At 34.4% G+C, this 26414-nt stretch overlaps 1 protein-coding gene across 15 annotated transcripts in view; it reads right to left on the reverse strand.

The window, feature by feature from the left end:
* The window catches only part of CDC42BPA (CDC42 binding protein kinase alpha), a 322452-nt gene that overhangs the window by 248600 nt on the left and 47438 nt on the right, over positions 1-26414 (reverse strand). For all 15 annotated transcript variants that reach the window (XR_005986974.1, XM_041750305.1, XM_041750332.1 and 12 more), the window contains exon 2: positions 7565-7656. Coding sequence is in view for 14 of the 15 variants with exons in the window: in XM_041750305.1 (XP_041606239.1) it covers positions 7565-7656 (92 nt within the window). In the remaining variant the exon portion in view is untranslated. The remainder of the gene's footprint in view (positions 1-7564; positions 7657-26414) is intronic.

A 26414-nucleotide genomic window follows, 5' to 3' on the forward strand; every position in this document is an offset into this window, starting at 1 on the left:
CAGCCTATAGAATTCCAGCTATAGGACATTCTGAAAAAGGCAAAACTGTAGAAGCAATAAAAAAATGAATGACAGCGAGAGGATGAAGGAAGGATAGGATGGTAAACAGAGTATACAGGATTTTAAAGGCAATGAAATGATCTGTGTGACACTATAAGGGTGAATATGTATCATTATACATTTGTTGAAACCCATACAATATGCAACACCAAGAGCAGATCCTGATGTAAATTATAGTGTTTCGGTGATAATGATGGGTCGATGCAGATTCACAGACTATAACAAATGCATCACTAGAGTGCAGGATGTCAACCATGGAAGAGGCTGTGCACAAGTCGGGGCTAAAGGTAAATGGGAATTCTCTATACTTTCTACTCAATTTTGCTATTAACATAAAAATGCTTTAAGAAATAAAATCTATTTTTTAAAAAGTCAACCAAAGTGAGTCACTGTATTAAGAGAATAAAAGGACAAATCTATATGATTATTTCAATAAATGCCTGACAAGCAAATGACAAAATTCAGCATCCATTAGTAATTAAATTCTTTTTAATTCTTAGCAAACTAGTAATAGAAGACAGTATCTTCAATTGGATAAAAGGCACCTATACAAACACCTACAATTAATACCATGTTTAACGGTGAAACACTGAATCCTTTCTCCCAATGCTCAGGAATAAGGTAAAGATGCCTATCCTCATGACAACTATTCAATATTGTACTAGAGGTCCAAATTAGTACAATAGGATAAAGAAATAAAATGTATAAAGTCTGTAAAGTAAAAAGGAAATTGTCAAAAAAAAAAAAAAAAAAGGAAACTGTCCCTAGTCTCAGACAGTATGATCGTTCACAAAGAAAATCTAAGAAAGCAACAACTAAAACAACAAAAAACTATTTAAAAAATAGTAAGTGAATTTAGGGAATAATGTCAGATACAAAAATCAGTGGTGTATCCAAATATTAGCAGCATTCTATCTGAACATAAAGAGTTTTAGTATCATCTATCATAATATCAAAAAGCATAATTTACTTGGAACATATTTAATAAAAAAAATGAACAAAAACCTATACATTAAAATTATAAAATATTCTTGAGAAAAAATACACCTTAAAAAAAAAACCTAAGGGCAGCCCAGGTGGCTCAGCAGTTTAGCACCTTCAGCCCAGGGTGTGATCCTGGAGACCCAGGATCGAGTCCCGCGTCAGGCTCACTGCATGAAGCCTGCTTCTCCCTCTGCCTGCGTCTCTGCCTGCATCTCTCTCTCTCTCTCTCTCTCTCTCTCTCTCTCTCATGAATAAATAAAATCTTAAAAAAAAAAAACTGAGAGAAGGGTGCCTAGGTAGCTGAGGCAGTTATGCGTCTGACTCTTGATTTGGGTTCATGTCATGATCTAAAGGTCATGAGATTAAGCCCCACATCAGGCTGCGTGCTGAGTGTGAAACCTGCTTAAGATTCTCTCTCCCCCTCTCCCTCTGCCCCTCCAAGTCCTTCCCTGTCCACTCACACAGGCTCTCCCTCACTCTCTCTTAAAAAAAGAGAGAGAGAGAAATACATTGTTTACAGACTAACTAGTAGACTCAACATTGTTAATGTCAGTCCTACCAAAACTGATCTATAATTGAATGCAAATTCATTTTCAAAACCAGTAGGCTTTTTCGGAAACTGACCAGATTCTAAAATTCATGTGATAATGCAACAGTTCTAGAATAACAAAAATGATTTTGAAAAAGAACCTAGTAGGAATTAGACTCAGACTTCACTATATGCTCTCAACTTTATAGTATAAGGCTATAGGAATTGAAATAGTGTGAGACCAGCATAGAGACATAGAGACCAATGAAATAGAACTAGACAGAACAGAAAAACATCAAGACTTACATGGTCAACTAATTTTTTTGGCAAAGGTATTAAAGTGATTCAACAGAAGGGAAACAACCTTTTCAACAAATGGTGTTGAAACAACTGAAAATCCATTAGGAAATAAATGAACCTCAATCCCTATCTCACATCATATACAAATTAGTTTAAAATGGATCACCAGTCTAAACATAAAAGCTAAAACTATAAAGCTTTTAGGGAAAAACATAAATGTCTTTGAGACTTGCTGGATATGAACAAGAATTTCTTAGAACAAACACAGAAATTAACTGTAAGAGAAAAAAATTTCAATTATATCATCAAAATTTAAAACTTCTGCTCGTAAAAAAACATTTCTAAGAAATTTAATAGGTAAGCCACACAGCTTGTGAGAACATGTATCTGACAAAGGACTTTTATAAATACAAAATATAATGAACCCCTACAACCTGAATAGAAAAATTTGCCAGTTTCTTTTAAATTTAAACATGCATCTACCATTAACAGAGCAGTGCCAGTAGTAGATATTTATCCAAGGAAAATATAAATGTATTTCCATAAATACTTGTACAATAATATTCATTATCAGCTTTATTCCCAATAGTCAAAAAACTAAACACAGCCCAAATGCTCATTAACCTAGGAATGGATAAATTGTAGTATATTAATAAGATAGTATGCTAATCAGCAACAAAAAGGGAATATTGATACATTCAATCACAAGGATGGATCTTGCAGAGATCCAAATTCTGAGCAAAAGAATTTGTATACCAAAAAGTACACATGGTATGGTTCCATTTGCATGAAATTTTCAAAAACCCAAAACTAATCCACAGTTAAAATTTAGAACAGTGGTTATCACTTTATGGATGTTATAGGGAACTAACAGGGAAGGAAACTTCCTAGGGAGATGGAAATGTTCTATATCTTCAATAAAGGTGAGTCTATTTGTCAAAGCTCACAACATTATACATATACACAATTAGTGTATTTCAACATATATAAGGTTTACCTCAAAAGAGACAATCAAAAAGAAAAGAAATTGCACTCCTATGGTTTCACTAGTTTTCAAAGAAATAATACTAGTCTTATACAAACTTTCAAAAAACTGAGAAACCAAGAACACCTCCCAAGTTATCTTGTGAGCTAAGCATATCATTCACAAATATTAAAAAATTAACAGGATAGGTAAAGGCCAATCTTTCTCATACAAAACAAAATGTAAGCAAATCAAACCAAACCATACATTTTTAAATGATACATGGGAATAATTGGATTTATACATTAATGTAGTATTAGGTACATGTAAAAACTAACCAAAATAATCCCCAGAGTAATCAAATATAGAAGTTAAATCATATCAACAAAACACATAAAGAAAAAGGCTTCTGATAAAAGTTAACTCTATGCATGGAAAAACTCTTAAAAGACTAGGACTAGAAGGAAAATTCCCTTAACCTAAAAGAGTAGCAATACAAACAAAAAAGCTGCAGCAAACTTCAAACTCAATAGTAAAATATTGAACACTTCCCCCTGAAATCACAAACCAGATAAAAATTCTATTTTCACCACTTGAATTCAACATTTTATGGAAGATCCTCTCCACCGCAATAATACAAGAAATAAAAGGCATAAAGATCAGACAGAAAAATAAAAGCTGTCATTATTTGGAAATAAAATTATGAAAAACTGAAAAAACTTACATATAATCTAGAATTAATAAATATGTCAAGATTCTTAAATACAATATTAATATACAAAAATCAATTGTATTTCTATTCTAGCAACAGAGTTAGAAAACAATTCTATAAAAAGCTCATCCACAAACATCAAACACTCATAAATAAATGTATAAAACCTACAAAGAATAAAAGGAACCTTGACCTATACCTCAAGAAACAAATAATCAATACCAGATGGATGAGAGACTAAAATATAAATGTTTTTTAAAGACAACAGAAGGTAACACAATATCTTCATGACCTTGGAGTTGGGGGAAAAAAACCTCTTTAAAGGAATATAAAAAGGACTAATCATAAAGAAAAGTTTAATTAACTAGACCTTCACTAAATCTAAGAACTTCTCACCAATCAAAGATCTATATGGAGAGGGAAAAGCCAAGCCACAGAAAGGAAGAGATATTTTATTTAATACACACACAACACACACACACACACACACACACACACACACACACACATTATCTCCAACAAAGGACTTGTATCCAGAATTTACCAATAAGTTAAACAACCCACTCCCAATTCCCCAACCTCAGAATGTGCACTTCATGGAAAAAAAAAAAAATCTAAGTATGTAAAGTGATATGAAAATGGACTTATAGAGCTATCAGAAAATGTGAAGTGAAATCATAATTCAATATTACTACTCACCCACCAAAAGAAATAGCTAAAGTTAAAAAAAAAAAAAAAGGCAAAACCCAAGTATTGGCAAGGTAGTGAAACAATTGGGACTTTCACACATTATTGGTAGATGGAATGGTGTAAACTGGTACACTAGGAGCCATTTGGGAAATCATCTGGCACTGCCTACCAAAGCTGAATATGCCTACTCAAGGACCTACCAATTCCACTCTTAAGTTTATATCAAACACAAATGAATGCCTCTGTCTCCCAAAAGACATGTACAAGAATGTTCACAACATTATTAACATGGCCAAAAGCTATAAACAACTTGAATACCCACCAACATTAATATGAGTAAATAACTTGTGGTGTATTTATACAAAGGAACACTGTGAACTAATACAAAGAAAGATGAATCACACAGGCATGATGTTGAGCAAAATAAGCCAAAAACAAGAGTATATATTATATAATTCCATCAATATAAAATTTAAAAACAGGCAATGTAAGTCAACAGTGATAAAGTCAGCACAGAGGGTTCTAATGGAAGCACTTATTCACATAGGGGAGGCAATGGGTGCCTATCTAGGTCTGCATAATGGCTACACAAACACATGCAAATGTAAAAATCCATTGAGTCATGCATGCATATAACTCAATTTTTTTTAATTTTATGACTCCAAAACAAATGTATTTTCAGACAAATAAAAGCAGACAGTTATCAGCAGACTTGACGTAAAAGGAATATTTAAGTCAAAATGAAAATGTTATCAAAAGGAAGTATGTGAATGTGAAGAGCAAGAGAAAATGTAAATATATAAGCAAATCTAAATGAATAGGGACAGTAGTTTTTGAGATTTTAAATATATATAGAACTAAAGACATAGCAGCAATGACAAAAAAAAAAGAGTAAGTCAGGTAAATCAGAATTGGCAAAATACAAATTTACGAAGGATACATGTGGCAATCTCTAGGGAAACCAACAAGAAGTAAAACTAAGAAATTAATAAATGAGGGAGAGAATAATTTAAAGTACTCCATTACCAGGAAATGAGAGACACATAATACAGGATGGGCAAGACAAATGGACAACAAATAGTAATAAATAATTACATTGCATATCCACTGACTATATATTCCAATGACAAAATGAGATTATCAGAAAGGATTAAAAAACAAAAACTAGGGTGCCCAGCTGGCTCAGTCAGTAGAAAATGTTACTCTTGATCTTGGGGTAGAGATTACTTAAAACACACACACACACACACACACACACAAAAAAAAAAAAAAACTATATTTTACTTATAGTAAACATATCATAAGATTATAGAAAGCTAAAACTCATAAGGATAGAATAAGATATTTAATGCAAATACTAATAAAGAGCTGGAATCATTCTATTAATATCAAATTAAGGAAAATTTAACTCAAAAAGCATTACTTAGTGACAACATGGATCATTCAATTATGAAAAAAGAGTTAATCACCAGGAAGATAGAATAACTCCATATTTGTTATCCGTGAAAACTAAAAGAAACAAACAAATCCTCTCTCAGAAATGACAGATCAAGCTGAGAAAATAACAGAGATGTGTAAGATTTAAACAAGGTTAATGATTTTTAACCTGTTATTTACACAAAAATGCACAGCAAATTTCAAAGGACTGAAATTATGCAGTGGCTGTTATGGAATTCCACTGCAACTCAGGAACAGAAATATACCTAGAACAATGAAATTCTAAAGTAATAGAGAAAGAAAGCAAGAAAGAAAAGGGGAAAGAAAGAAAACAAATAGAAATTCAAAATCACATTGGAAATGACACTACATTTCAAGTAAAACAGCAATGAAAATATGACCTATCAAAACTTATCAGCTGTAGCTAAAGGTGCTTAGAGGAAAACGTACAGCCTTCAATACACATTCGAAAAGAAAGGCTAGACATCAATGATCTAAGTATCTATCTCCAAAAGTTATGAAAAGAATAGCAAGTTAAAACCAGAGAGAAGGAAGAGCAGCAATTAGTAAAGCAGAAAACAAATCTACAATAGAAAAATTCAAAAGGCAAAAGTTAGTTCATTGAAAAAATTTAAAAACTGATACAGCTCTAGTATGACAAATGAAAAAATGAGGTAAAAATAATAAATACAGTAATAACTGAAAAATTAGATGACATGGGTGAACTCAGCAAAACCAACACATCAAAAATTTAAGCTGATTTTCACTAAAGAAATTAAATATATAATTTAAAATTTTCTCACTGGCAACCTCTAGGCCCAATGGTTTCACAAGTTAAATCTTCTAAGCATATGAAGAAGAAATAAAAACAATCTTCCCAAACTCTTCCAGAGAACGGTAAAAGAGGCCAGTATAACCAAAGTACCAAAATCTAATCAGGATTCGAAGTAGGAAAAATTACAGGCCAGTTTCTCTCAAATAATCTAAACAAACAGACACACACACACACACACACACACACACAGAGCAAGCCAAGAGCAATGAGATATAAAAAGGATAATATAAAGTTAGGGTTTATCTTAGAAATGCAAGGTTAGTTTAACACTTGAAAACAAAACGTTGTAATTCAACACATTCACAGAATAAAGGAGAAAAGCCTAAAGTGTCTCAAAAGTACTGATAAAACATTTTCTTAAAATCCAACATAATTCAAAAAAATCCAACATAATTCATAATTGAAAAAGTAAAATCAGCTGCATTCCTAGGTATGAAGTCAAAATTACATTATATTTCTAATTACTAGCAAAAGACAATTAGAAAATGGAATTTAACAATTCTAATTAAAATAACAAAGAATATCACATTCCTTCATCGGCCAGATGACTCAGTATTATGAAGATGTCAATTATCTACATAATTGATCTCCAGCGTCAATGTGCAATCCTAATCAAAACTGAAGCAGATGGATGAGTGTGGCTTTTTAAGAGTAACTCTGAAACTGAAATACTCGTTGTAAAATTACATGAAAATATGAAGGGCCAAGAACAGAGAAGGAGAAAGCTTGAGTACATATACCATCAAATATTGAGATTCCCTAATTTAGAGTAATGTAAGACAGGGTGATATGGCATCAGGAGAGACAAATAAACCAATGGGACAGAAGAGTTCAGAACCATGCTCAAACTTACACTACCATCTGAAGAAGAAAAACATCTTGGAAAAAAAATTCCAGGAAGAAATATTTCATTTAAAACATTAATATATTTTCTGACTATTCATATTAATTCTGATAGCAAGGAAATCATATTTCAGTTAAATTCTCTCACAAACTGTATAAAATTGCTTCCAAGACAATCAGCAGAACTTCTCTAAAAACCTTCTCTCTTACCTCTCCAAAAGCTCCTCGACCTATCACCTTCAATATCTCAAAGTCTTCTCTATGTAGGCGCATCTGTTTCACTTTAGAAGTAAATGGTTTGGCTGAAACAAAAGAACAACACCAATTATTTTCTTAATGAAATGTGATGCAAATTAGATATGTACATAATGGCATTTTTTAAACAATAAAAATTCAGATTATGATTAAGAATGAAGTCAAACTATCTCATAATCCCTTCAAAATATATTAAGAAATACATTCCATAAGACAATTCCCTTTCTTACATGTGAATTATATTTTTGTAAGAAACATATTTTTAAACACCTACTAACATGAAATAATGCAAAGTAACAGGGATGTAAAAATGAGACCAGTTCATTTTCATGTTGACACTGTATATTCTAACAAAAACACTAGACAATATTTTAACACAAATGTCTGAGAAGTAAAAGCAAATTATCATGGAAGTGGGAGTTTCAGCAATTCCCACTAAGTAAATTCAGATTTCTTTCATACTCATTCATTTATTTATCCCTTTAACACTCCTTTAACAAGAGTCTATGCTACATAAAGCATGGTGGCAATCACTGGAGTCTAACAATTATGAGAACATGGTACCTTCCTTCAAAAAGTTCTCACTCTTCAGAGCAGATAGACAGTAAACACACACACAAAATGTAACAATGTGATGAAACTTCAAATAGAGGTAAATATAAAGCACTTCAGGATAAGTAAGAACGGAACACTAATACTTCACAGATGGAGTAACACAGTAAGTGGACCCTAAGGACCAAGTAAAATTTTGCTACTCTGCCTGGGTTTGCAGTGTAGACACTGGCACAGGGAGCAATATAAGCAAATGAAGAGAGGCAAGAAAAGGACCTTGAGGTAATAACTGTAAATATCCCAGTGTTGTTACAGAATTTTGAGAAGAAATGCAAAGCAATTGGAGCTGGAAAGTGGAAAGTGTAAATGGCCTTGAATACCATACAAGGGATTTAGATATCCTATTAATAATAGGGAATAAGGGGATCCCTGGGTGGCGCAGCGGTTTGGCGCTTGTCTTTGGCCCAGGGCGCGATCCTGGAGACCCGGGATCGAATCCCACATCAGGCTCCCGGTGCATGGAGCCTGCTTCTCCCTCTGCCTATGTCTCTGCCTCTCTCTCTCTCTCTCTCTCTCTCTCTCTCTGTGACTATCATAAATAAATAAATAAAAATTAAAAAAAAAATAATAGGGAATAAATCGACTTTTTAAAAAATCCTAAAATCAATATACATTCGGCTGCCTCTAAGAGAAATGTATACCTGTCTCCTTTCCTCCCCTCATGTCCTTCTTAATTTTCACACAAAAAGGAGTAATATGATTAAAGGGTCATTATATGGAGGTACAGCTCTCTTCCCTCCCTTCCATGGGGAGAGAGTATGATTTATTTGAGCATTAGGAGAGTAAAATAGGCAAGCCAGCTTTTATAACTTGATTTGTTCTGAAGGTATTTAGCTCGATTAAGTAATTTAGAAAAGAAGGGTAGTCCACATTGCACTCAGTCTAATAGAGATTTGTGTTGGTGGTTTTTTTTTTTTTTTTGTGTGTGTGTGTGTGTGTGTGTTGGTGTTTTATGTAATAAGGAAAGAAAATTGAGATTGGCTCTCTGTTTGCAATTCACAATAGAGAAGGTGATCAAAGGAATATCAAATCTGAATAAAGAGATGGAGGATCTCACCCAAGGAGAAAAAGAAAATACTTTTCAATGGCACCAAACGAGGTGAACACTGATAAAATGACTAAGACACCTTGGTGTTGAACAAACCAGACTGGACAAATTGTTGAGACTATGGTCACTGCGTACCAGTCAGGTCCCCATTATCATAATTGGAGGAAAGTTTATTGACAAATAGGCTATTTGCTAAGGTGCAGAAGGGATATAAAGGAACTGCAAGGAGGAGTAATAATCTATGTAGCAGTAGGAGTGCCATTATCTATCTAGCAGTAATCTGAGACTACCGTCTCTCCCTTCCCAGCTTCTATACCAGCATTTCAGAAATACCTGCTTAAGATGGGTAGGTAGGGAATATATGAATTAGAAATAAAGATGTGAAGCCAGCCAGTCTGAGACTAGTGCTGGTACAGCAGCCAACTATAGCTGAAAAAACATCACATAGCAGCCTAGAACAGTTAGCACTTCTTTAAATACATCTACTACTTCACTTTATGTTCCCCCTACCTCAAATGTCCCAATAACCCTAAACCCCAAATAACGTACATGCTCTATATTGTTTTCTCATTATCGACCCCAAATCCAACAACACCAACTACAGTTATTTGTAATCTAGAATAGTTCCACGTATACCTTCTTTTGGGTAACATCCTACTTACCTAACTAAAAGGTCAAAAATGTTGCTTTTTCAAACCTCTGAAATACTGTTGCAAAACAGAAAAAGAAACTATTTCTACCAACCAGAGTAAATGAAATACAATTCAGGAAAGCAAATGGTTGTTAAAATCATCTTTTACCAAGGGTACAAAGGAAGATAGTACGTAAAAAAAAAAAAAAAAAATCATTTTTCTACAAAGCAGCTTCTATCCTGAAGGGACCAGATGATGTAAAATCATATGTAATTAGGATTAATTCCCAAGTTTTATGGGAGCCTAAAGGCATTAACAGAAATTTTAAAAATAATCCTATCTAGTCTTTATTTCCTGGAACCTGCTGGTAAAAATCCCATTTCTCTGACATTGCAAAACTATTCTTTTTTAGGCATTCAAAAATGAGTTAAGTCACAAATTTCTTCAGAAGGCTCATAGTTTTCCTAATCATTTACTCAATTCAAGTATCTTCTAATACCTGCTGTATGCCAGCTATTATTTAAGATGCTAGAGATACAAAAGATAAACAGTCCCTGTGCTCAAGTAAACAAATCATGCAATAAGTGTTACTCTTCTGTTTAAAATGTTCAGTGTGAAAAAATAAAATAAAATAAAATAAAATAAAATAAAATAAAATAAAATAAAATAATAAATAAAATAATAAAATAAAATAAAATAAAATAAAATAAAATAAAATAAAATAAAATAAAATAAAATATTCAGTGTGGGGGCACCTGGGTGGCTCAGTAGGTTGAGCATCTGTCTTTGGCTCAGGTCATGATCCCAGGGTCCTTGGGTAGAGATAGATCAGGCTCCCTGTTTAGCAGAGAGCCTGCTTTTCTCTCTCCCTCTGCTGCTCCCCCAACTTGTGTTCCCTTATTCTCAGTCAAATAAGTAAATAAATGTTCAGTGTGAATACAAATGGCTAATAAACAGAAAATGGTACTTAAATCAGAGAAACACAAATAAACATGCTAGAAATATACTATTGTTTACCAAACAAATGGGCCAAAAATAAAAAATGTGAAATCAAGTGTTTGCAAGTGTGTGATTAACAGGTATTCTCATATATAGCTGGTAGGACTGTTAGTTACAATCTCCATGAAGAGGATATGGTTTTCTATTTCATTCTTTTAATTTGGCATATTACTTAAAAAGATTTTAAAAGTTGAAACTATCTTTATATGCCTTGAGATAAACCATACTTGATTATAATGCATTTAATACACAGACGACTCTGTTTTGCTTTGATTTTATTTTTAAATTTTATATCTGTGTTCATAAACAATGTTGGTCTACAATTATCTTTTTTCTATACTGTCTTCATCTGGTTTGGGACAAATGATAAATCAACCTCATTAAGTATGCTTAGTAGCTTTTTCTCCTTTTTCATTCTCTAAACAAAATCCAGATTGTTTAACGATCTCAAGGTGAAAAACAAAACTATAAAACTTTCAGAATACAAAAGCAGAGACTCTGACTGTAAGGTCTGGTAAGAACATGCTAGTGAAGATATCTTTTCAGTGGACTTTTAATAATTGACTTCTGTCATATTATTGTCATTTTCATAATTTCTATTTCTTTCTGTGATAACAGTGTTAATTATATTTTCCTACAAAATTATAGATTGCACTGAAATTTTCAAATTTATTGGAATAAAGTGAAATAATATCCTTTTGTTTTAAAATACTACAATAGGTTTGATTCCTTTTTAGATGCTAATACTGTATATTGGGTCTACTTTCATTGTTTTTCCTTACCAATATTGCTAGAAATCTGCATATTTTACAATCATTCTCCCAGATACATAATATTTAGATTTGTTGCTCCTCTCTAAAATTCCGTGAAATTTTTCTTGCTTTAGTAGGTTCTTCCCCAAATGTATGCAAAATTTCAGAAAAAATAAAGGCTAATATTAACCCTCACCCTCCCATCAAAAAACTAAGTTAGACATATTAATAATAGACAAAAAAGATATTAGGGGGAAAGGCATTAGTAGAATAGAGATGAAAAGGAGCCATACATAGAGTTTAAAAAAAAACAGTAAATCAAACTAGCCAAGACATAATGATTCTAAACATGTATATACCCCATAACATAATCTAAACTATATAAAGCCAAAATGACAGACATAAAGGAAGAAATAAACTCACCTTCATAGATTTTACTATAACTACCAGTAATTGATAGCTCAAGCAGGTTAAAAAAAAAAATTGAGCACCATGCATGTAATGCTCTACCTTATGAGCTGGAGAATATCATTATAAAACACACACAGCACATCTACAAATTTTGACAACATGCCAAGACATAAAACTACCTCCAACAAATTTCAAAGTACAAGGAACATAAAAACCAAATTATATGATTACAGTTCAACTAGAAATCAATAACAGAAAAGTTATCAGAAAAAATCATAAGCTCTGATATCCAAAAGTAATTTTAAAGAATAAGATAATTTTCAGAACTACATAGTAATAGCATACTATACATCAAAAGTTCTAGAACACAACCTAAACCAGTATGCACTGGAGGGAGGGAGGGGGAAGCTCTCAAATTTACACTGGTAAAGAAAGACAGCTTAAAAATTAAGATGTTAAACAGACAATGAAGTATTAGACCAAAACAATAAACTCAAAGTAGAAGAAAACAAAAATGTAAGAAAGCAAAATAAATAAAATTAATTTGAAAATAAGCTTATGAAAGGCTCATCAAGGCCAAAGGATGGTTCATTGAAAAAAACTAACAAAAACAATTGAAAAATCAATATTGGGAATGAGAAACTGGACAAAAAACTTCAGATGCTGCTGAGATTGAATGAGTGGTAAGAGAATATTATTAAAAGCTTATGTCAATAAATTTGAAAATATAGAAGTGAACAAATTCCTAGAATGAGTAATTGATTTCTTAAAAAATTTTTTTGAAAATATGAACTGTCCAATAAATAAGCTGAATCAGTAGTGTAAAAATCTTCCACAAAGGAAAGACCAATCCTGAACAGCTTTACCTGCAAGTTCAACTAATTAAACACATTAAGAAAGAGGTAATTCTCATATTAAATCAAATTTCCCAAAGAATAAACCAAGATGGAAAGCTAGCTAACTCATCCAAACCTCATGCCAAAAATACAGATAATATTGTTCATGAACATAGATGCAAAAGGTCTCATCAAATTATCGATATAATCAAACAATTTAAAAATAAAATAACATGACCAAGTTGGGTTTATCCCAAGAATGCAAGGTTGTTTTAATATTAGAAAACTGATTAACATGATTCATCACATTAATACATTGAAGAAAATATCAGTATTTCAATAAATATATCTACATACACTATTCAACAAAATTATACAACCATTTCTATTTTTCAAATCCACACTCTTAACAAATGAGAAACAAAAAGGAAACCTCCGCAGCCTGATCACTGATAGTTACAACAGCACCAGCAGAGTAGCAAATGGAACACTTAAAAGTAAGATGTTAAAAACATTCTCTTTAAAATCAAGAGGCAAATAAGGATGTCTTCTATTAAAATAACCATTATCACTTCTAATTAATATCTTAATAATGATATAAGTCGGTGCAGTAGGAAAAGAAACACATAGGATTGAAAAGAAAGGAAGGAAACTATTTTACTATGTGCAGATAATATAATTATCTACATAGAAAATTCCACAAGCAAAACAAAACCATAATGAGGTATTATTTCACACCTGTCAGAATGGCTAGTATCAAAGACAAGAAGTAACAAGTATTGGCAAAGATGCAGAAAAAGGAACCCTCATGTACTGTTGGTGGGAGTGCAAATGCGTGCAACAACTGTGGAAAATATGAGGGTTCTTCAAAACATTAAAGAGAGAAATACTATATGATCTAGTAATTCCATTACTATTTATCCACAGAAAATAAAAACACTAATTCAAAAAGATATATGTATTGCTAGGTTTATTATAGCATTATTTACAATAGCCAACATATGGAAGCAATCCAAGTGCCCACTAATAGATAAATGGATAGAGAAGCTCTGGAGGGTTTGTGTGTGTGTGTGCACATGTGTGGGTTGGAATATTACACATCAACAGAAAGGAAGAACTCTTGCCATTTGCAACAGCATGGATGGACCCAGAGAGTTAGGTGAAATAAGTCAGTCAGAGAAAGACAAATACAAAATGATTTCACTCATATGTGGAATCTAAAAAACAAAACAAAACAAATGAATAAACAAACAAAAAGCAGAATCTGACCTATAAATACAGAGCACCAACCAATGGTTACCAGTGGGGAAAGAGGTGAGGGGATGGTGAAGATGGGTGAAGAGGAGTGAAGGTACAGACTTAAAGCTATGGAATCAGTAAGTTACAGGAATAAAGGACACAGCATAGAAATAGTCAGTGATATTTCAACAGTATTCTATGGAGACAGATGATTGGGCTGGTGAACCCAGCAAAGAGAAGGTGAATCAGTATGTTGTATACCTGTAACTACATTGTGTCAACTACACTTAAAAAAAAATTGTTTAAGAAATGTATGTATTAAAATTATCTTCCAAAAAATATGCTTCAAATTAAACTAATGTATAAATCCATAATATTTTTAAGTGAGCTCTCTACTCTGAATGCAAATTAAGTATTGCAAATATATAACCACTTGCAAGAAATCCCAGACTGTTAATTACAGAGAACCAACTGGTAGCTGCCAGGGGAGGCGGGTGAGAGCATGGGTAAAATAGGCAAAGGAGATTAAGAGATACAAACTTCCAGTTATAAACTAAATAAGCCACATAGATGAAAAGTATAGCACAGGAAGGAAAAAAAAACACAAAAAAATCAATATGCATCATGACTGTAATGACTGAGTCAAGCAAGTTGCTGGACAGAAATAATACGCAAAAGTCAATTTCACTCATACATCAAAAAAAATTTTCAAAAATAATCCAGAAAGAGATTTATGATGGCAGTTTTTAAAGGACTTATCAATAAATCTACCAAAGATGTATATCGGCCCTTAATATACTACAAATGTTTCCTGAAAGATCTTAAACACCCAAATAAAAAGTACATGGATAGGAAGGCACAGGATCATTAAAAGGACAATTCTCCCTCAAGTATATCTGCAAGTTAATGTAATTAAAATCAAAATCTCAACCAGGCTTATCATATATTTATTTTAAAGATTTTATTTATTCATTCTTGAGAGACACAGAGAGAGAGAGGCAGAGACACAGGCAGAGGAGAGAAGCAGGCTTCCTGCAGGAAGCCCGATGTGGGACTCAATCCCTGATCCGGGGATCACGCCTTGGGCCAAAGGCAAACACTCAACCGCTGAGCCACCCCAGCATCCCCGGCTTTTCATAAATTTTACAAGCTAATTCTAAAATTTACAAAGATGAAGAAAGGACCAAGAAAAATCAAGATACTTTCAACCAAAAAAAAAAAAGAAAAAGGAAAAAGACTTACAGTATTAACAAACCAAGACTTATAATAAAACTATGATAATTAAAATAGTATGTGTTGGCAAGAAGATGGACAAATTGGCCAAACAGAGAGCCAAGAAGCAACCCATACACATATGCATATAATTTATAACAGACTGGCACAGTACAATTGTGGGAAAAGAATGGACTATTTAACAAATGACACTGGGACAATGGTCATTTTCAGGAAAGAATGCAATTGGAATAGTATTTCACACAATATACAAAGATATTCCAGATTGTTTAAAAGACAATATACAGGATACTATCACTTAGGGCTGGAGAACACTTTTTTAATGAAGATAAAGTTACAAGTTTATTTAAAAAATTAATAAATTTGACAATTTAGAATTTTTTCATCAGGGAGCCTAGGTGGTGCAGTTGGTTAAACATCCGACTCTTGGTTTTGGCTCAGGTTGTGATCTCAGGGTCATGAGACTGAGCCCCACATCAGGCTTTGAGCTCAGCACAGAGTCTTAAGGCTCTCTCCCTCTGTCCCTCCTACCTGTGCTTGCTCATGTGTGCTCTTCTCCCTCTCTCAAAATAAATAAATATTAAAAAAAAATTTTTTTAATCAAAAAGCACCATCAAGACACTAACTAGTATTTAGCTGTGACTGAAAATGGACTGATACCCAGAATACATACTGATCTCCTAGCAATCCATTTAAAAGAAACAAACCATTTGTTATGATGAGCACTGAGTGTGGGTTTTTTTTTTGTTTTTTTGTTTTTTTGTTTTTTTAGCACTGAGTGTTCTATGTAAGTGATGAATCACTGAATTCTCTTCCTAAAACCAATACTGCCCTGTATGTTAACTAGAATTTCAATAAAAATTTAAAAAGGAAAATAAATAAATAAATAAATAAATAAATAAATAAATAAATAAACAAACCAATTAAAAAGCTGTGTATTTCATAGAGAAGAAAACACAATGGCCCATGAACTTGTTAAGACAGCCAACTCCGGGGATGCCTGGGTGGCTCAGCAGTTGACCGTCTGCCTCTAACTCAGGGCGTGATCCCAAAGTCCTGGGATCGAGTCCCACATCGGGCTCCCTGCATGGAGCCTGCTTCTCCCTCTGTCTGTGTCTCTGCCTCTCTCTCTGTCTCTCATGAATAAATAAATTATTTTTTAAAAAAAGACAGCCAACTCCTTGTAAAAATCAAACAAATGTACCACGATGACCCACAATTTCACACACATCTGACTGGCAAAAATTCAAAAGTCAATAAAACCAAATGTTGGAAGGAATAATGTCTTGTCCACTGCTAGTGGGAATGTAAATGAACACAATTACTTTAAGTTTCCCAGTCAACTATTTCAATAGATTATATGCATAACCTGCTACCCAGAGATTCCATCTTAGACATGTAACAGCACCTAGAGGAACTCTTGCATATGGGAATTGGAAGACAGTATTATTTAGCATTATCCACAATAATGAAAACTTGTAAGCAAATGTCCATCTATATGAAGATGGTGCATTCATACAACCAACTAATATAAAGAAGTTAAAATAAATGAACCATAGAGATTTTTTTTTTTTTAATTTTTATTTATTTATGATAGTCACAGAGAGAGAGAGAGAGGCAGAGACACAGGTGGAGGGAGAAGCAGGCTCCATGCATCGGGAGCCCGATGTGGGATTCGATCCCGGGTCTCCAGGATCGCGCCCTGGGCCAAAGGCAGGCGCCAAACCGCTGCGCCACCCAGGGATCCCTGAACCATAGAGATTTTAAGTGAAAATTAATAAAGGGAAACCTCACTAAAGTGAATTCCAGATGCAGGAGAGACTGGTCACACTAGTCAAAATCGCAAAAATTAACAAGTCAGGAAACAACAGATGTTGGCGAGGATATGGAGAAAGGAGCACTCTTCCACTGTTGGTAGGAATGCAAACTGGTGCAGCCACTCTGGAAAACAGTGTGGAGGTTCCTCAGAAAGTTAAAAATAGAGCTACCCTACGACCAGCAATTGCACTATTGGATATTTATCCAAAGGATACAAACACAGTGATACAAAGAGGCACATGCATCCCAATGTTTATAGCAGCAATGTCCATAATAGCCAAAATATGGACCTCCAGATATCCACTGATGGACAAATGGATAAAGAAGATGGGGTACATTTATACAATGGAATATTACTCAGCCATCAAAAATAATACAACTAGAGGGTAATATGCTAAGCAAAACAGGTCAGAGAAAGACAAGTATCATAAGATTTCACTCATATGGAATTTAAGAAACAAAACAGATGAACACAGGAGAAGGGAAGGAAAAATATAATAAGATGAAATCAGAAACAAACCTGATAAGGTTTGTTTATCAGGAGACAAACCATAAGAAACTCTTAACTTTAGGAAATAAATGAAGGATTGGTGGAGGGGAGGTGAGTAGAGGGATGGGGTAACTGGGTGATAGGCATTAAGGAGGGCATGTGATATAGTGAGCACTGGGCATTATATGCAACTGATGAATCACTAAATTTCTGATAAAATTTTGATAAATCACTAATTTCTACTTCTGAAAATGATAATACACTATATGTTAATTAAATTGATTTTAAATAAAAAAAATTAAGTGATCGAAAAAGTGAAGGAAAAAAAAGAAGGGGGGCTGGAAGGTGGAGCTGTACCCCTCAACGCCAATAGGAAGAACTGTCAATTATAGACCCCAAAAGAAAAATCATTAACAAGAAAGAATCATGAATTACAGGCCCAAACGGGAAAGATGAACACAGCATCTCCTACAAGAACTGACCACCCCTGCAGCTTAGCCAGTGAGAAACCACTATCACCTTAAAGTCCTGTTTTTCTCCAAATAGATTTTTGTTCAAATCAACTCCCAACTTCCTTATTATCCATAAAGTATCATTCCTCTCCTTTGTTGGATTTACCTATAGTTTTGCCATAATTTGCATACCCCAAATTGCAATTCTCTGTTATTCCCAAATAAACTCATTTTTGCTAGTAAAATAACTGTTTCATTTTCAAGGTTAATACAAGCAATGTGGATAAATGTCAAAAACATACTAGTTAGGAAAGAAGTTACAAAAACATACAGGATGATTTCTTTTACATAAAGTTCAAATACAGGCAAAAATAAATAACATTCTATAGGAAATTATAAAAGAGATAAATTTATAACGAAAAGCAAGCAATTTCATGGTGGTGATTTATTCTGAAGAAAAAAGAGAAACACGCTGACACACAGGATGTTTCTATAATCCTATTCATATTTCTTAGCCTGGATCAAAAGAGAGATGTTCATTTTATTATCATCTTTCGAATTGTACAGAAAGCTTTACATACTCTTTTACATACATTCACAGGAAAAAATTTTAATAAAAATTTTTTTAATTTGTATAATGTGAATGAATCAATAGTTATGTTAATGAAAATGCTTAGCTCAGGGATCCCTGGGTGGCGCAGCGGTTTGGCGCCTGCCTTTGGCCCAGGGCGCGATCTTGGAGACCCGGGATCGAATCCCACGTAGGGCTCCCGGTGCATGGAGCCTGCTTCTCCCTCTGCCTGTGTCTCTGCCTCTCTCTCTCTCTCTGTGTGACTATCATAAATAAATTAAAAAATTAAAAAAAAAAAAAAGAAAGAAAATGCTTAGCTCAAAAATTCAGTTATTTGGTCAGAATTCTTTTACAACTTAGTGTTCTTTCAAATTTGAGAAACGATGATGTTTTTAATGAAACCTGATGATACATCTTCATTTTAATTTCAGTGATCAAGTTAGATGAAAATAACTGGTCATGAAAAAATGGGCTGTGAACAACTTTAGGAATAAAAAAAAATCTGTTCATATATTACTAAGAAGCACTACTCAAGAACTTCTGGGCAGAGGAGTAGGGGATCCTAAGCTTGTCTCTTCCCTTGAACATAGCGATATAGTTATTAGCAAATCATTCTGAGCACCCAAGACATCCACTGGAGATCTGCCAACAAAGCTGCAAGTCCACAAGCAGAAAAGTAACCACATTCCAGAAAGTAAAAGGTGTTTAAAGCTGGGGGAGATAGAGCGGTGGATGAGGTGGGAGGCTGCCACAAACTATCCGAACCTTTACAAATGCGTGCCTTACAGGTGCTCGGCGGTGAAGCCCAGCGGAGCCCCAGGAGTGACAGCGCCGTCTCAGGATCCCCCGGGGCACGAGAACGGATGGTGCCACAAGCTGCACTGCTCCCAGGCACAGAAGCAGAGAAGCTGGCTGGGAGCAGCGGTCTCTGGGCCAGCCTTCTGCTCTGTTTTCCCATTAGCTAAACTGCTGCACGGTACTGTGACCCCTCTTTCTGGGGCCCAAGGAAATGGCAAAAGCTCGGGGAGACCCTCCCCAGAGGAATAGTACAGGTCGAAGCCCCAGGAATCCCTATAATTTGTAGTTCTGAAACTCATTTACACATCTGAAATATCAAAAAGCTCAGACACAGGCAGGGAATGCAAGGTTCAGATGGAAACTGGGGACACAGAGGGGTGACTGCCTGCCCTTCCGTGAGGTTTCACTGAAGAGTGGGGGTGCAGACTTTCCAATCAGGTTAGAAATCTGAGTATGCCACGCCCGTCCCACCCATAAGCAGGGAAACTTCAGTGAGCAGAACAGCGCCTCCTAGTGGAGTCATCCTCACTGTAACAAGTCAGCCTGAGAATCAGCTCAGCAGGACCCCCCCCCCCAACCCACCCGGTTCAGCACAAACAACTCATTCACAGAGTTTACTGATCATAGAGGGCTGCAAACCTTCAGCTATAAGGGCAAATGGGATCTACCTTTTCACTTTCATTCTTTTTTTTTTAATTCCTTTTAAATTTTTTATTACTAATTTTTAAATTTATATATATATATATGCTTTATTTTTGTTTCTTTTACTTCTTTTTAATTTTTTTTTTAATTTTGGGATTTAGATTCTTTTAACAAGCAGACCAAAACATACCCAGGATCTAGTTTTTCTGTTTTGGAGTTGTTTTGTTCTTTCTCTTTTGGATTTTTTTGTTTTTATTTTCTTTCCTCTTTTCTGGACAAAATGAGAAGATGGAGAAGTTCACACAACACAAAGAACAGGATAGGATGTAGAACTCACACCTTGGGACTTAACGAATACAGATATAAGAAAGATAGCTGAACTAGAACATAAAACAAAGATTAGAAGGAAAAAGCATAGAAAACAACAGAGAATCTATTACTGCAGAGAGAAAAAAACTACAATCTAGTCAGGCTGAAATTAAAATGCCACAACCAAGATGCAATCCTAAACACAGGCCATAAAAAAAAAAGGGATGGACAAATCAAAGTAGCAAATCAGTGATACATTAGATAAAATTATGGAAAATAATGAAGCTGAAAAAAAATAGGGAAAGAAAAGTAATGGACCACAAAGGCAGACTTAGGGAACTCAGTGACTTATTAAAACATAGTAACATTCGTATCATAGTAATCTCAGAAGATGAAGAGAGAGAAAAAGGGGCAGGTTTATTTGAAGAAATAATAACTAAAAACTTCCCCAATCTGGGAAAGGACATAGATATCAAACTGCAAGAAGCACAAAGAACTCTCACTAAATTCAAAAAAAGCCCAACCATGGTCAAGATGTATCATAGTCAAATGCACCAAATATATAGATAAGGAAAGAATCCTAAAAGCAGCAAGGGCCCGGGGCGGGGGGAGGACTTAGAAGGGAAGACAGATAAGGTTTGCAGCAGATCTGCCCAAAGAAACTTGGCAGGCCAAAAGAGAGTGGAAGAAGAAAATACTCAACATGCTAAATGGGAAAAATATGCAGCCAAGAATTCTTTATCCAGCAAGAGTGTCATTCAGAATTGTAAGAGAGATAAAGATTTTCCCAAACAAAAACTAAGAGTTTGTGATCACTAAACCAGCCCTGCAAGAAATTTTAAGGAGGACTCTGAGTGGAGAAAAAAAGACCAAAAGCAACAAAGACTAGAAAGAACCAGAGAACATCACCAGAAACATCAACTCTACAAATAACACAAGGGCATTAAATTTGTATCTTTCGATAATGAATGTAAATGGATTAAATGCTCCAATCAAGTAAGATCCATCTTTATGCTGCCGCAGCCTACAAGAGACTTATCTTAGACTTAAAGACACCTGTGGAAAAAAAAGACACCTGCGGAAAAAAAAAAAAGACACCTGCGGATTGAAAGTGAGGGGATGGGAAGGAACCATCTATCATTCTAATAGACATCAAAAGAAAACCAGAGTAACCAAACTTTTATCAAACTAGATTTTAAAACAAAGACTAGGGCAGCCTGGGTGGCTCAGCAGTTTAAGTGCCTGCCTTCAGCCCAGGGTGTGATCTAGGAGTCCCAGGACCGAGTCCCACGTTGGGCTCCCTACATGAAGCCTGCTTCTCCTTCTGCCTGTGTCTCTGCCTCTCTCTCTCTCTCTCTCTCTCTCTCTATCATGAATAAATAAATAAAATCTTAAAAATAATAATAATAATAAAACAAAGACTAGAGCTGAAGAAGGGAACTATTCAGGGCATTACATCATAGTAAGGGTTCTGTCCATCAAGAAGATCTAACAATTGTAAATATTTATGCCCCCAACTTGGGAGCACCCAAATACATAAATCAATTAATAATAAAGAAATTCATTGATAAAAATACAATAAAAGTAGGGACTTTAACATCCCACTGACACCAATGGACGGATAATCTAAGCAGAAAATCAACAAGGAAACAATGGCCTTGACTGACACACTGGACCAGATGGACTTACCAGATATCTTCACAACATTTCTTTCTAAAGCAGAATATACAAAAACACATTCTTCCCAAGTACACAGGGGACATTTTCCAGAAGAGATCACATGCTAGGTCACAAATCAGGTCTCAACAAGTAAGAAAAGACTGACATCATACCATGCATATTTTCAGACCACCACAGTATGAAGCTTGAAGTCAACCACAAGAAAAGATCTGGAAAAATCACACATACATGAAGGTTAAAGAACATCCTATTAAAGAATGAAAGGGCTAACCAAGAAATAAAATAAGAGATTTTAAAAATACATGGAAGCATATGAAAATGAAAACACCACAGTCTAAAAACTTCGGGATGCAGCAAAGGCAGTCCCAAGCGGAAGTACTGCAATACAGGCACACCTCAAGAAGCAAGAAAAGTCTCAAATACACAATCTAACCTTACACCTAAAGGACCTATAAAAAGGAACTGCAAATAAAGACTAAAGCCTGCAGAAGAAGGGAAATTAATAAGGATTAGGGCAGAAATAAACAATATAGAAATTAAAAAATAGAACAAATTAATGAAACTAAGAGCTGGTTCTTTGAAAGAATTAATAAGGTTGATAAACCCTCAGCCAGACTTCTCAAAAAGAAAAAAGAAAGGACCAGAATAGAAAAAATCATAAAAGAGGAGAGATCACAACAAACACCACAGAAATACAAACAATTCTAAGAGAATACCATGAAAAATTATATGCCAACCAAGTAGGCAATCTGGAAGAAATGGACAAATTCCTAGAAATCATAAACTACCAAAACTGAAAAAGGAATAGAAAATTTGAACAGACCCATAACCAGCAAAGAAATCGAATCAGTATTTTTTTTTTGTAATCAAAAATCTTCCAGCAAACAAAAGTCCAGGGCCACGTGGCTTCCCAAGGGAATTCTACCAGACATTTAAAGAAGAGCTAATATTATCCTCAATGCGGAAAAAACTGAAAGCATTTCCCTTACAGTCAGGAACAAGGGAAGGATGTCCACTCTCACCATTACCATTTAACACGGTACTGGAAGTCTTAGCCTCAGCAATGAAACAACAAAAAAATAAAAGGCATCCAAACTGGCAAGGAAGTTAAACTTTCACTATTTGCAGACAACATGATACTCTACAGAGAAAATACGAAATTCTACCAAAACATTGCTAGCACTAACACATGAACTCAGCAATGCTGCAGGACATAAAATCAATGTGCAGAAATTGTTACATTTCTATACACCAATAACAAAGCAGCAGCAAAAGAAATCAAGGAATCAATGCCATTTACAATTGCACCAAAAACAGTAAGATACCCAGGAATAAACCTAACTAAAGAGATAAAATATCTGTATTCTGAAAACTATAGAACACTTATGAAAGAAATCAGAGAGGACACAAAGGAACACAAAAGCTTCCATGCTTATGGATTGGAAGAACATTGTTAAAATGTCTATACTACCAAAGCAATCTACACATTTAACGCAATCCCTATACCATCAGCATTTTTTCACAGAGCTAGAACAAACAATCCTAAATTCTGTATGGAACCAGAGAAGACCCCAAATAGCCAAAGCAATTCCGAAAAAGAAAAACAAAACCGGAGGCATCACGATTTCGGATTTCAAGGTGTATTATAAAGCTGCAGTCATCGAGACCATATGGTACTAGCACAAGAACATACATACAGATCAATGGAACAGAATAGAGAACCCAGAAAAGGACGCACAACTATATGGTTAACTAATCTTTGACAAAGCAAGAAAGAATATCCAATGGAAAAAAGTCTCTTCAACAAATGGTGTTGGGAAAACTGGACAGCTACCTGTAAAAGAATGAAACTGGACCACTTTCTTGTAAAGATACACAAAAATAAATTCAAAATGGATGAAAGACTTAAATGTCAAACAGGAAGCCATCAAAATCCTAGAGGAAACACACCAGCAGAAACCTCTGACCTCAGCCACAGCCAACTTCTCACTAGACATGTCACCAGAAGCAAGGGAAACAAAAGCAAATGAACTATTGGGACTTCATCAAGTTAAAAGGCTTCTACACAATGAAGAAAATAACCGAAAAAACTAAAGGGCAACCTACAGAATGGGAAAAGATATTTGCATAAGACATATATGATAAAGGGTTAGTATACAAAATCTATAAAGAACTTCTCAAACTCAATACCCAAAAAACAAATAACCCAATTTAAAAATGTGCAAAAAAAAAGATGAATAAACACCTTTCAAAAGAAGACATACAGATGGCCAAGAGACACATGAAAAAGTGCTCAACATAACTTATCAGCAGGGAAATACAAATCAAAACCACAATGTGATACCACCTCACACCTGTCAGAATGGCTAAATTAACAATGCAGAAAACAACAGGTATTGGTGAGGATGTAGAGAAAGAGGAACCCTCATGCACTATGGGTGGGAATATAAACTGGTGCAGCCATTCTGGAAAACAGTATGGAGATTCCTCGAAAAGCTGAAAATAGAACTACCCTACGATCAAGCAGCTGCCCTACTAGGTATTTATACAAAGAATACAAAAATACAGATAGAAAGGGTACACTGCACCCAATATTTACAGCAGCATTATCAACAACATCCAAACTATGGAGAGAGCCCAAATGTCCATCGACTAATGGATGGATAAAGATATAAATATATATGTGTATGTAATATATTCATACTGGACTATTGGACTATTTATTCAGCCATCAAAAAATGAAATCTTGTCATTTGCAAAGATGTGAATTAAGCTAGAGTGTATTATGCTTTGTGAAATAAGTCAGAGAAAGACAAATACCATATGAACTCACTCATATGTGTAATTTAAGAAAAAAAAAAACCAGATGAATGTATGGAAAGGGGGAAAAGAAAAAAGGAGAGAGGGGAACAAGCCCTAAGAGACTCTCAAGGAGACAGAACAAACAAGGTTGATGGAGGGAGGTGGGTTGGGGAATGGGCTAAATGGGTGATGGGTATTAAGGAGCCCTGGGTGTTGTATGTAAGTGATAAATCACTGAATTCTACTCCAGAAATCAATAGTGCACTGTATGCTAACTAAAATTTATTTTTTTTTAAAAAGGAGCTTCTTACTATTCTACTTGTCCTCATGATCCTACTCTAGCTATACCTACAACATATTCCTCTGGGCCTCTCACTCTTCCGATTGCAACTAATCTAACTGACACCACTAAAAACTCAGATTTATTCACCTTTAACAAAGACTAAAACAAGCCAAAAGATGTAACTGAAACAGATTCCATTAAACCTTCACAGTTATGGTCAATTGATTTCAACAATGTTGCCTAGATCATTCAGTGATGAAAGGGGAGTCTTTTCAACAAATGGTGCTGGGAAAGTTAAACATCCATATACCTATGACTGAACATGGATCGTCATTTTTTATACCATATACAAAAAGTAACTTGAAATGCATCAGAGACCTAAACTTATAAGCCAAAACTGTAAAACTTAGAAGAAAACATAGGGGAAAACCTTCATGATTTTTTGGATAACACCCAAAAGGTGCAGTCAATAAAAAATAAATAAGTTGGGCTTCATCAAAATTAAAAACTTTTGTACATCAACATATGTATACTATCAAGAGAGGAAAAAAAACTCACAGGATGAGGAAAAAAATATCTGCAAATCATCTGATAAGGGACTAATACTAGAACATTTAAGGAACTATAACTCAACAACAAAAAAATTCTATTTAAAATTAGGTGGAAGTTTGAACAAAGTATTCTCCAAAGATATACAAATAGCCAATAAGCACATGAAAAGATGCTAAACATTAACAATAATTAGGGAAATGCAAAGCAAAAATACAAGATACCACTTCAAACCCTCTAGGACAGGTATAATAAAAAAATAATAAAATATAAAACTTAAAAAATAAGTATTGGCAAAGATGTAGAGAATGTGGAATCCTCCTGGTGGGACTGTAGATGGGACAGCTGCCTTAGGAAACAGTGTGGCAGCTCCTCAAAAAGCTAAACAAAGATATACCTTATGAGCCAGCAATTCCATCTCTAGATAGTACACCCAAAAGGAATTTAAAGAAGGGATTCAAATGGAATCTTGCACACCAACGTTCTTTACAGCATTATTTACAATAGCCAAAAGGTAGAAACAACCCAAATGTCCATCAATAGATAAATGGATAAACAAAACATGGTATATACATACAATGATAAATTATTCAGCCTTAAAAAGAAATCAAAGTCTGAAACATATTCTAACATGGATGAATCTTGAAGA

Source organism: Vulpes lagopus, chromosome 1 (assembly GCF_018345385.1).
Source record: "Vulpes lagopus strain Blue_001 chromosome 1, ASM1834538v1, whole genome shotgun sequence".
Taxonomy (NCBI): Eukaryota; Metazoa; Chordata; class Mammalia; order Carnivora; family Canidae; genus Vulpes; species Vulpes lagopus.